The sequence below is a fragment of the Sapajus apella genome, unplaced genomic scaffold (assembly GCF_009761245.1).
Source record: "Sapajus apella isolate SASKATOON/1434 unplaced genomic scaffold, GSC_monkey_1.0 scaffold15, whole genome shotgun sequence".
NCBI lineage: Eukaryota > Metazoa > Chordata > Mammalia > Primates > Cebidae > Sapajus > Sapajus apella.
In genome coordinates, this window is record NW_022436955.1 from 32,527,631 (window position 1) to 32,540,242 (window position 12,612).

The following is a 12,612-nucleotide window of genomic DNA, read 5'->3' on the forward strand; positions in this document are numbered from 1 at the left end:
TTGCTTTCCGGTGCCCCACACAAGGTAACTGGCTAGCTGTGGGGACAAAGCTTCAGAACCACCCAGATGCCAGGACAGGCCAGTGTGAAGGGCCCAGGGGAGATGCCAACCTTGTAGTGTCCGTTGTTGGCAGCATCGTGCAAAGGCGTGTCGTCGTCCAGGCCCTTGGTGTTCACCTCCGCACCTGCAGCCAGCAGCTGCTTCGCGACGTCGTAGTAGCCCCGGTTACAGGCCTCGTGCAGCGCCGTCCAGCCTGGAAACAGACACTCAGGACGTATGTTATGTGATCCTCAGGAACACCACTCCCGTCTCCGGAGACAGCGCCCTGAGGATGTACTAAAAGACAAGGGACAAGCGAGCTGGGGAGCTGCACCGTTGAGGGCTGCAATTGAGGGAGCAGGTGCCAGCCCAGAGAACCCTGAAATTCTCTGTGGCACCCCTTGTGAGCACAATCCATATGTAGCTTAACCCTACACACTAACTGCTGGCAGGGCTCATCTGCATAATCACCCTAAAAGGGCAGGAGGTCAGTGAACACATGGTGTAGCGAACAACAGCCTCATCCCTACCGATCTGGAAGCACAGGTGCCTTTGCAGAACACGGAGGGGAAACATTGTGTCAGAAATGGGGAAACTGAGGTTGAGAGCGCCTGATGGAGACTGAACAGCTGCTACAGCAGGAGCTCCACCAGGGGCACCCAGGCACGGGCCACACGCTGAAGGTACCTGGGCAGGCAGCTTCTGCCTGGGGAGCTGGGAGCCCACCACTGGGTGGTGTGGCTGCATGCATCGTGGAAACAGAGCTCAGCCCCCTGGAAGCAAGTGGCAGTGCTCCAGAGAAGCTTGTTTTAGAAAAATGCCCTTTTTTGTTGTTGTTTAAAAAAAAAGGTGCTAAATGAGGTTTGGGTCAGACAGCTCTAAACTAGGGCAGTGGGGAAACTCTAGAAGGATTCTACACAGACTGTTCTCGCTCTTCTGTTCTCCTTACACTGTGGACAGGCAGTCCTGGGGTATGTGGACCACCCAGGTTTGATGTGGGTATTTTATATAAAGAAACACAAGATTAAACTCTAATCCTGGGACGCTTAAAAAAAATATATATAGCCCCTGGGTCTGGGGAGGCTCGTTCAGTTCTGTCCCAGGCCCAGGCAAGCCCCAGGACCCAGCCCTGCGAAGCGAGGGGAGTTGAGGGTGTGGACTGAGCCTGGGGCTCCCAGCTCAGAGGTGCCCTCTGCTGGGAAACACAGCCACTTGCTAGACACACCAGGGAGAGACCCCTCCAGAGGACTGGAAGTGAGGTTTATGAAACACAGCAGATTAAAATGTAAAATTCTTCAGTCCTCTTAAAAATAGGCCAGGCATGGCAGCTCCCAGCTATAATCCCAGCACTTTGGGAAGCCAAGATGTGAGAATGGCTTGAGGCCATGAGTTCAAGCCAGTCTGGGCAACATAGCAAGACCCGATCTCTACAAAAAATGAAAAAATTAGCCAGGCACGGTGGCGTGTGTCTGTATTCACTTGGAAAGCTGAGGTGGGAACGTGACTTGAGCCCAAGAGTTCAAAGCTTCAGCGAGCTGTGATCACACCACTGTACTCCAGCCTGGGCGACAGAGCGAGAGACCCTGTCTAAAAATAAAACCAAGAGCAAACAAGTTTACTGCGAAATACTTTCCAAGAGACAGTGGTTTCTCCTCAGCAACAGCGAACCCCACTGGAGTGAGTGTGGCTGTGAAAGCCCCAGGCCCTGTAGCGCCCCATGAGGGCACAGCCCTCTGACCCAATGGGAGGCTCAGGGCTCCAGCAGGGCTCTCGGGCTCCTGCCAGGCACAGGGCGCCCACCTGCGAAGTCCTTGACGTTGACGTCCGCCCCCTCGCTGATGAGCTCCTTGATGCGCCGGGCATCCCCGCGGATGGCCGCTCGGTGCAGGCGGGTCTCTCCTCGCTCGTTTCTCTTGTTCACTTTGTCTTTGGTTTTTGAGGCAGAGTTGGGCGTTCCCTTCTGACACACTGTAGACTGGGAGGGGTGCTTTGGTGTTGTGTCCACTGCAGGCCAAGGAGGAGACAGGTGGGCATTACTGTGGGTGCCCCGCTCTGTAGAATCCTCAAAAGCCCAGGCCACCATCATGAGGTCCCTCTGCACAGGGCCTGTCCTTCACACAGGGCTGTGACCAAGCAGAGCCCGTTCCCTGCGCCAGGGGCCACCCACAGGCTGGGCTCACCTGGGCTGTTGGCAGACTCCTCGGCTGTCATCTGCATGAGAAGGGCCACCTGCTGGCGCTCGGAGAGAGGGTAGCCGGCTCGGATTCCAGACAGCCCCATGCCAAACAGCAGCCCGGCCTTCCGGGTGACAGGTTCCTTCTTAATCCTCTTCCGCTCAGGGCCCTGCTTCTCTGTGAGGCGGGCGAGGGAGAGAGGGAGGAGAGATTTCATGCCATGGTGTCCCCCAAACCCAGGTCCTTACCTAACGTTACGGAGCCCCCTGCGTCCACCTGACACCTTATAGAGCAGAAAGGAAGGCCTGTGAGTGGGGAGAGCACAATGGCGTTGGGAGGGTTGGTGCTGCCCACCTCACCTCTCAGCAGTGACTGTGAGACCATTTAAACACCTGGTTATCAGCCCCTCAAGTCTGCTAAGGCTGGACCTCCACCGAGCATTCACTCACTCCAGGCACCTCTCCTGGGCCTCCCCAGACCTCGTGCCACACATGAATGTGGTGGGACAGCTTAGCACCGGCGACCTGGCTCACACAGGACAGGTCTCTGTTACATACACGTGCCTGTAATTAAATTCCACCTTCCCCATCCCTCCTCCAAACAAACAGTGCAGATATAAATGGCAGACAGTTTAAAACACATCAGTAAATCAAGGCCAACCGGTCAGTACTGTACCTTTCTTCTTGCTTCTAGGCACCTCCATCTCATGGCATGGTGCTTCGAGGAGCGTACCAGCCTTGCAGCACCACAACAGGGACTGGGCTGGAGGCATCTAAAGGCATCAACACAGAGCACTAACAAGACACGGTGTGAGAGCTCGGCTGCTTCCACCTCAGCCTCCTCAAGTGAGGACGCCCTGCACTCATCTGACCCGTTACAGAACGCTAGGCCAGCTTCTAACACAACTCGTGTGCTGTGTCTTTTAAAAGCGGCAGGAGGCAGGGGTGGGGAAGAGAAGACGATGCCCTGAGCACCGAGAGCCGGGGGCATAGAAGCTGCCTCCTCCTCTGCCTGACAGTGGCCTCCTGTGGATGGAAATCCTCCTCCAGCTGCCCCGTGGGTTCTGGGGTGTTCTAGAAGCTGCCTCCTCCTCTGCCTGACAGTGACCTCCTGTGGATGGAAATGCTCCTTCAGCTGCCCTGTGGGTTCTGGGGTGTTCTAGGTCATGGGGTGCAAACTGCAGAGGTGCAGCCCAGAGGCAGGGCTCTGCAGAGGCCTGACATGGGGAAGAAAGGCCACCAGGGAGACGTGGCCCTCTAAAGCTCTCCTCTGAGGCACCTCCCTTCCCTTCCATTCAGCACATCCAAGAAACCTCTCTCTTCAAGGACTTAACTTCTCCCTCAGCTTGTGTCTAACCCTAGAGAAGCGGGTGACATCTGTAACAATGGACTCACTGGATCCCACACCTGCATGGTCACTGCAACACAGAAGGGTCTTAACTGGTCTTGGCTCAGTTCCGATGGCGCAGCTCCCTGGCTGTTCACCACCAAAGGCCCCATGAATGTGCCCACTGATGTGTCCATCATTTTCCTAAGAAGACACTGCCCACCCACCCTAATTCTTTAAACAGTTATTTTAGACTCTCTTCTTAAGAATTAGGTCTGTGGCATGCCGAGAATGTGGATTAGTATGTTCTGTGGGCCAACTGGACACATCGACCCGCGTCACTCTCATGGGCAAAACCCCAAGTACTGCAGGCTGCCATCACCACCACCAGCTAGTTTTTTTTTTTGAGGCGGAGTTTCGCTCTTGTTACCCAGGCTGGAGTGCAATGGTGCGGTCTCGGCTCACCGCAACCTCCGCCTCCTGGGTTCCGGCAATTCTCCTGCCTCAGCCTCCTGAGTAGCTGGGATTACAGGCACGCACCACCATGCCCAGCTAATTTTTTGTATTTTTAGTAGAGACGGGGTTTCACCATGTTGACCAGGATGGTCTCGATCTCTTGACCTCGTGATCCACCCGCCTTGGCCTCCCAAAGTGCTGGGATTACAGGCTTGAGCCACCGCGCCCGGCCACCAGCTAGTTTTTAAAGGGTCCTCAATGCACAGATCTGAGAAAGCACTTGGGCTCTGGTGCCAGCCCCCTCATATAACCTGGGAAACACAGTGGTGGGGAGGCAGCCCTGCCACTGGCATATCCACACCTTGGCAGTGAGCTTGGGTCGTAGCTGCCGAGTCGGGCGCTTGGCCGTGGGTCTCTGCGCACGCCCCATGCCTTCCCTGCACTCTCCATGCTGCTCGCCGGCCGGCTCTCCCTAGGCTGCTTTCCACAGTCACGTCTGAACAGCAAGAGAAGCAGGCGCGTTGCTGCCTCCCTCTAGGAAAGTGGCAGCGAAGGTGCTGGAGAAACCCCGTGCTCCGGGACCCCAGGTCCCCCACCCAAAGTCCTCAAGTCCTCCTCTCTCTGGGATGGGGGCCCACGGTCGCCTGGACAAGAAGCTGAGAACCTCTGCAGGGCCCTCACCTCCACGACCTAGCCGCGCACATTCAGAGGCCTGCTCTCTCCGTCGCCCAGAGCAGAGGAGTTACTGTTTTAGAGACATGAAGCCTGCTGAGAACATGAGGAAAGCAGAATCCCCGAGACACACAGACTTTGGCAAGGTGCACACAGCACAGGAGACACCGGGGAGTACACGGCATCTTCTCACTCCCCTGCAAACCATCAGAATCAAAAGCAAGTGGGCCAGCCCCACTCTGTGCTGTGTGTGGACACAGGGTGGACAGAGGAAGGAGGTGGTGCAGGGTTTGGGCGGCAGTATGTTCAGATCCCAAAGGGCAGATGTGTCCACGTTCTTAAGTTATCAAAGGATCCTAGGAGATGTGTCATGTGAACAGGCAGAGGCAGAGGCATTCCTTAGAAGTCAGCCTTTAGACTGGCAGGCCAGGAACCCGCACTGCACGCCCGATCCATGGGCAGCGAAGAGCTGCTTTCTGTGGCAAACACAACTTGTCCCACACTCCTGCAGGGTGGCTGCAAGCCCCAGGCCTGCCGTCTCCCATGCAGCAGGCATCCATGTCCAGACTGGGCAGGACTCTGCCCCCAGTGAATTCCTGGGGGGGCTCTGGGGTGGAGCCTCGTCCCTTAGGGTCCGGGCCACATCCCTCCTGCTTCCCACCAGGCCTCCCCTCTGCTTCTGCTCTGAGCTTTGTTGAAGAAACACTGAGTTCACACGGCCAGGACAGCTTTACTTGGCTCCCAGCAATTCCCATGCAAGGTGCCGCCAGCATCCTGGTGAATTGTGGTGCCTGGAGCCACCACAGGGACCTCAGTCTGCCACAAACTTAGGAAGAGCTCACTCCCGGGAAGCAGAAACTTTTCACCCAGCTCCCCCAGTCCCAAAACAGGACATTTTACTTGTCCAAACACAAAAAAGTCCAATATGAAATCAGATCGCCCAGGATGCCAATTTCTCCACTGTGAGGCAAGCACCTGCAGCTATGAGCATCCAAAAGGCCCACAACACACACCAAACCCCACACAAGCTCGGGAGTCCAGCAAACCTGCATGTCTGTCAGGCCTGAGACACTGCCCACTCCAGTGGCCTCTGGGGTAGAGGCAACGCACCACAGAAGTCCCACCCTTGGAGAGAGACCCCCGTGTACCACAGCCCATGGCTGGACAATGTCTGCTCTCCATTCCAGCCCAGCAACGCCATGGTCTGAGAGCAGATGAGTGGGTCCCTGACGTGCACACACATCGAAGGCACCCGCACCCTCAGGTGCCACAGAAACAGGTCCCACAGAGGAGACATGCACTGCCTCACTGCCCTCCTCCCCTGGCCTGGGCTGACCCAGAGCTGTGCGCCCCTGAGAAAGGGCCCTCTGAGAGGAGGATGCAAAACCTACTCCCTGCCCCTCCACAGTGCAGAGCACAGCGGGTGTGGGGTGCTGTCTGTAGGTAAGAAGAGAGTGAGAGCATCCAGAGCTGCCTCTAGGGACCACCAGCATGTCCCTGGAGGTGCTCTGTGCAGGTGGGATAGGGGGCTGTGACCCGCCTAGGGGTGCTCTGTGCAGGTGGGATGGGGGGATGTGACCTCCCTGGAGGTGCTCTGTGCAGGTGGGATAGGGGGCTGTGACCCACCTAGGGGTGCTCTGTGCAGGTGGTATGGGAGGCTGTGACCCACCTGGAGGTGTTGTGCAGGTGGGATGGGGGAATGTGACCTCCCTGCAGGTGTGCTGTGCAGGTGGGATAGGGGGCTGTGACCCACCTCGGGGTGCTCTGTGCAGGTGGTATGGGAGGCTGTGACCCACCTGGAGGTGTTGTACAGGTGGGATGGGGGAATGTGACCTCCCTGGAGGTGCACTGTGCAGGTGGGATAGGGGGCTGTGACCTGCCTAGGGGTGCTCTGTGCAGGTGGTATGGGGGGCTGTGACCCACCTAGAGGTGCTCTGTGCTGGTGGGATGTGACCTTCCTGGAAGTGCACTGTGCAGGTGGGATAGGGGACTGTGACCCGCCTAGGGGTGCTCTGTGCAGGTGGTATGGGGGGCTGTGACCCACCTGGAGGTGTTCTGTGCTGGTGGGATGTGACCCTCCTGGAGGTGCTGTGCAGGTGGGATAGGGGGCAGTGACCTGCCCGAGGGTGCCTTGCAAGGAACATCTTCTCTATCTGGCTGCGTTTTGAGACAAGGTCTTGCTCTGTAGCCAAGGATGGAGTGCAGTGAGGCAATCTCAGCTCACCACAGCCTTGGCCTCCCAGATTCAAGCAATCCTCCCCCTTTAGCCTCTGGAGTAGCTGGGACCACAGGCGCATGTGCCACCACATCTGGCCACTTTTAACATCTTCCCTTTGCTGTTCCGAAAACTTCTCATCAGAGTCACATTTAAATGTGTAATTATTGTTCTTTCTCCTGCGTATAATTGTGTCTTTATGAACCCTGAAAACCCCTCTGGAGCTGCCACCTCCCTGCCCCTGCTCTCTCTGCAGCTCGGCCACATTCTCTCCTCCATAGCTCCCCGTCTCATTTTCTCTCTCTTCCTCTTTTTTTTTTTGAGAAGGGAGTCTCGCTCTGTCACCCACAACCTCCGCCACCTGTGTTCACCTGATTCTCCTGCCTCAGCCTCCTGAGTAGCTGAAGCTACAGGTGTGCACCACCACACCAGGCTAATTTTTGTACTTTTACTAGAGCCAGGGTTTCATCATGTTGGCCAGCCAGGTCTCAACTTCATCACCTCCGGTGATCTACCCACCTCGGCCTCCCAAAGTGCTGGGATTACAGGTGGGAGCCACCACACCCAGCATTTTCTTTCTGTGCCCCACTCCAGGCAGTTTCTTTTGTTAGAACTTCCAATTCACCAATACTTTATGTCGTGTCTAATAAGCTACATAATCTGCCCACTGGGTTTTTAATTTCAGTGATTATAGTTTTCATTTCCAGATATTCCACTTGTGCTTTATCAATATCTGTGTGATACTCAACAGTTTTCAATCCTCTCACTGCATTCTACTGATGGATACTGTGCATTTAACCATCCCAGCATGTGAGGTCCCTGGGCTGACCCCTGCTGACTCTCTCAGGACAGCTTTCTTCCTCAAGGTCTGTAATTCCACCAGGCTCTTGCCTATCTGCGCTCTAAGAGCCAGGAGAGGGTTTCCTTTTGCTGTGGTAGGGGCCTCAGGGAGTATGGGACACTTCCAGCAGCATAAAACAGCACAAACCCAAATGCCAGCAGCATGGAACAGCACACATCCAAATGCCAGCCCCACCAGAGGGCAGGACTGGGTCAGAAGTCTCTGGTGTGACCTCTCATAACCCTTCATCCCTCTTCAGCACCTGTTCCCTCTTAGCTGGGGGAGGGGGGGGAGAATGTCTTCTCTGATAGCCCAAGGTGTCCCCTCTTGAAGGGACAAGCTTTCCGTGGGGTCTGGGCCTACAGCCCTTTCCTCTGCCTCCCTGGAAGGCCTGAGGCTGGGCTCCAATGCAGAGACCCTCAAAGAACCCCAGGGATGTGGAGCTGCAAGGCCTCGGCTACTCATCTAAACAGAAGCCTTTTGCAGCAATCATTTTGCACCTCTAATTTCTATGCTTTACCAGCAAGAGTTTTTAGCAGACACTCCGCATAGGAAAATGTGATTCCTATGTCCCACCATAAAATTCTAAGATGTCAGTACACTCTCGATTCTACTCTACAAAGGGATGTTTCCATGGTGATATTCTGAAACAACAGAAAGTTCATGGGCAATGTTACAGCTCATGTAACTGATCAGCAGGGCCAGGTGCAGCTTTGCTGCCAGCCCCACAGGGGTGAGGCACCAATGAGCACGGCTGCTGCTCACAGCTTCTGTTTCACTTGACCTCAAAAACATACCGTCCAAACCAAACATGTGGCCTAGTCCTGATGTTCAAAGCCATGAAATACAGCACTTCTGGCTGAGAAGTCTAAATCACAGCCTCTCTACATGGGGCAGGTGGTCCAGATCACCAAAGTTCCTACCTAAGCACTGAGCACCATACTCACACAACTCCAAGGGAGAGTGCAGCGTATTCCTACTGACACCCTCCTCAGGCCAGCAAGACAGAAGCTCCAAACAGCCTGTCCTGGGCCAACAAGAGAAGCTGGTAGGGCCATCGCTGAGCAGTGTGGGCCGCCTTGTGGTGAGACTGGCTTCTCCTTCCAACTTCCAGGTTTCTCTCCTTTCTGCCTTCTTTCTGTCAATTACCATCATTGATCATTTAAAGAAAGACAGGGCCTATACCTGTCTGCTGTGTGACTTTAGCCCTCCCCCGCCTCCGACAGGGGCTACGGTCATCTCTTAGGCCTTTCAGCTTCAGCTTCTTCTGCAGGGTACGTTAAGGCATCACACAGAGGTCAGGCTGTGTGCCCAGCCCTTGCCTGCACCATCCCCATGCATTCCCCACCTCCAGGCCGAGGGCGACAGCAGGGCCAGTTCCATTCTGTATAGGAAGCTTGTGGAGGCAAACAGCGTCATGTGGCAAGGGTGGGAGGAGCAGGGCACAAGCCCAATGTTGGTTTCACCAGCATCAGCTGTCACCACGGTGAAGAGGAAAGCAGGAAGGAAGGAAGCAATGCCCACAAGGGGCTCAGACGACAACCAAACAGAACAGCTTCCCACCCTGGCCTCCTTTCCACTCACAAAGCGTACTGGGTATTTTAAAATAACCAAGATCAACGTCCAAACCTGCGCCGAGGCATGAGTTGTGTCTGTCCCTCCTGCAGGGCACAGGCCTGCCTGGCACAGTGTGTGGGAGGTGTGAGCACCGGGCCGGGGGTGGGGGGTTCCTCTCTTGAGAGGCACAGGAAGGCTGAAAAATGGGCTCAAAGTACCACACAGCATGCAGCCAGGAGGCAGGGGATGGCCCCTGCGACCACCTGCTGTGTACACACTGGCTCCCAGTCCTGGGGTCCTCTGAGCAAATCGCCTAGCCTAGGGTGGGCTCGTGGACCCAGCTTGCCTGTGTTGTGCTGGCAGCACGGGGCTAGCTGCTGGCCCAAGTGCACTTCTGAGGGGTGTCAGGGAGGCCTTTGCTGCAGCTTGGGGAATACAGAATTTTAAACAGGAAGAAACTTTCCTTTGCTAGTCCAAGCTTCCCTTTGTATGAGAACCTGCTTTCGACTAGAGAGGAAAAATGGTTGAGAAATAGTAGGACCAGAGACCAATCACGCAGAGTTCTTAATCATCTGAAAATATTTTATTCTGATGTGCTTTTTCATGAGTGCCTGAATGTAGCTCTTAGGGTAACCCCAGAATCCTCACTGTGCCAATTAGACCTGGCTACCACCCTCATCTCAACCACCATGGCCTTCACTGCAGCCCCACTCTGCGTGTCTGTGGGCTGCTGGCATGCCAGCGCCCACTGGCTGAGCATCCTCTGGCAGGATGAAGTCCTCTGTATTCAGAGGCCGGCCCTGCTTTCTGAGATTCAGGAGATGGCAGAGGGTCAGCAGCCGGGGCCCTGTGCAGCCAGGAGGGGAGGAAGAGTACGCTGGGGATTCTGGGGAAGGAGATGATGTGGTTGGTAGTCACTGTGGCTCCGGCCTGCCTGAGAGGAATGCTAAAGGGGAGGGGCCTGGCCTTGGGCCGGCCATTCCCTGCTGGCCCTGCAACGTCCTGGGGGAGACAGTGTATGAGGGCTTCCCGCTGTGTTTGCTAACATCCCCACACAGGTGAGTGCCCTGGACCTTCAGGAAGACATGAGCTGAGACCACTGGTCCCTGGCACACTGCAGTGCACACACCCTTCCTGGCCAGAGGCTCCCAGGGGCGTCATGCTCTCCAGGCCCCCGCCTTGCCTGCGTGTACAGTCTGGGCCCTGGTGCACTCGCTCTCTCTGCTCGCTCAGGTCCACTGCAGCTGAGCGTGTGGGAGAAGTCTCTCCAACTTCACACACTCGTCGCCTCTAGCACTGGGCAAGGTCTGGCATTCACAGTTTCGAGAAGTCCCACAGACAGCAGTGGCTAAGCCTGCCACTTCCCTCAGGAATGAGGGAGCAGAAAACATCAGAGCAGCCATCTCTGAAGCACCAGGAGCAAACATGATGTCGGGAAAGACTGAATATGCCACCCACCTAACGCTGAAGGACGGGCATGTGCCCATCAGCACTGCAGAGCGCACACCCAGGCACCAGAGAAAAGGGGGTTATTCACAGGCCAAAGCAAAGTAAGAAAACCATAATTGTTCCCCTTGTTCCAAAGAAACATCCACGTGCAGAGGGCAGGCAGCTTCGGCCCACGGCGCTCCTGACGAGGGCTCCCTCGTGGCTGCCCCAGAACAAGCAGGACCCCGGCGGTCCTAGGCAGGGAGAAGTGAGACTCAGGGTCACAGATGCAAGGCGCAGGAGAAACAGCAGGGCAGGAAGCTCCCCAGAACCCCAGCGAGGCCAGGCAATGATGCACAGCAACCTCAAAAACACTCGCTGATTGACTGATTATTTACTTATCTATTTTATTTTTTAAGGACAGGGTCTCGCTCTGCTGCCCAGGTTGGAGTACAGTGGCACAATCACGGCTCACTGTAGCCTCGACCTCTTGGTCTCAAATCCTGCCGCCAAAGTGCCGTGAGGGTGTGAGCCACTGTACCTGGCTACTTTTAGATTTTTTAAGTTTTAGGAAAATCTACACATATAAAAAAATAGACAAAGTAGTATAATTTGAAGCAAATCCCAGATATCATATAATTTAAGTTGAATGCTTTCAGTGGTAAGGCTTTTTAAACTGAGACCACCACTGAATTGGTAGAGGAGACTTCAAAAGCATCTATGAGACACCCTGGGCAGTTAGGGCAGCAGAGCAGGGCAGGCCAGAGGGGATCAAAGTCCCAGAGCAGGCTGGTCTGAGAGGGCTGGGTGGGCAGAGCTGTCTCGGGGTCGGGACGTGGCAGGTGCCTTCCCAGTCCCTGCTGCACCCAAAGCCCTAACAGAGGCTGGTCCTGGGACCGGCTCTTGCCCAGCACTGTGGAAGGCACAAAGGTGATTCTGTCACACGCTGGTATCTACCTGGTCAGCCACAGACTCCACGTAGCTGTGCCGGGAATGCGGAGATGCAGAACCTCAGGGACTGCTTTAAACTGGGCTCTGATTCACAACAAGACAGGGCCATGGTGATCTTGGCAGGCCGCCCCTAGCCCTGACTAAGCACTGCGGAGGCCAAACCTCCACAGGACTGGACCATGGGCAGGGCTGACTCCACCCTGCGTCTCGGAGGTGGGAGCCACCCTCAAGGCAATATGGTGGTCTCTGAGGGAGGTGTGCCGGCCTCTCCCACTCAGGCACAGCCAACGTATCCGGCACGGTGGTGACCTCCCACCATAGCAAAGGGCACTGGCCATGCCTGCTCAGCAGAGTGCTGCAGGGACACTGCAGGAGGAGGACCTGGTAAGGATGCCCGGGGGCACCCACACCCCTCCAGAGGGGCCTGACTCCTGGGGACCAGAGAGGAGTCTCCTATCCATCACTTGTCAATTAGCTCTGACCAGTGTTTCTCTTCTCACCCCTGTTGTGGCCACCAGACAGGCACAGCTGAGGTGTGCACTACACCCTCCATCCCACTTGCTTCTGGGCAAGAACTGCTCCACTGAAGGAAGGAGAGGGGCACAGAGTGTGTGAGAGCCACAGTGCCCAGTAGCCCGCCTCCTGGCCCAGGGTGGAGCTGAATACACTGGAGGGGGACTGGCTACCTTAAGAGGGTCCTGGTTAAAATGCAAGCTTCTAGGATAAGCAACGCCCCACACTCATACATCGTAACAATCTTCCTAGGAAATCAAGCTTTGCAGCGTTACAAAGTATATACACAGGAAGTGATTTAAATTGGCCCTGAAAGGATCATAAACAGAGGAGTACAAATACTATATTTCCTGTGTCTTTCCGGCTGGGTGTGATGGCCCATGCCTGTAATCGCAGCTACTCAGGAGTCTGAGGCAGGAGAATTGCTTGAACCTGGGAGG

General features: G+C 55.6%; 1 protein-coding gene across 8 annotated transcripts in view; it reads right to left on the reverse strand.

Moving 5' to 3' along the window:
- Positions 1 to 12,612, reverse strand: part of ANKRD11 (ankyrin repeat domain 11) — a 221,437-nt gene that overhangs the window by 20,151 nt on the left and 188,674 nt on the right. For 4 of the 8 annotated variants that reach the window (XM_032284723.1, XM_032284721.1, XM_032284722.1 and 1 more), the window contains exons 5-8: positions 2,889 to 2,985; positions 2,220 to 2,390; positions 1,840 to 2,043; positions 111 to 253 (exon numbers count right to left, since the gene is read on the reverse strand). In XM_032284723.1, the coding sequence (XP_032140614.1) occupies positions 111 to 253; positions 1,840 to 2,043; positions 2,220 to 2,390; positions 2,889 to 2,985 (615 nt within the window). The remainder of the gene's footprint in view (positions 1 to 110; positions 254 to 1,839; positions 2,044 to 2,219; positions 2,391 to 2,888; positions 2,986 to 12,612) is intronic. The other 4 variants (XM_032284719.1, XM_032284716.1, XM_032284715.1 and 1 more) reach the window with 1 other exon arrangement.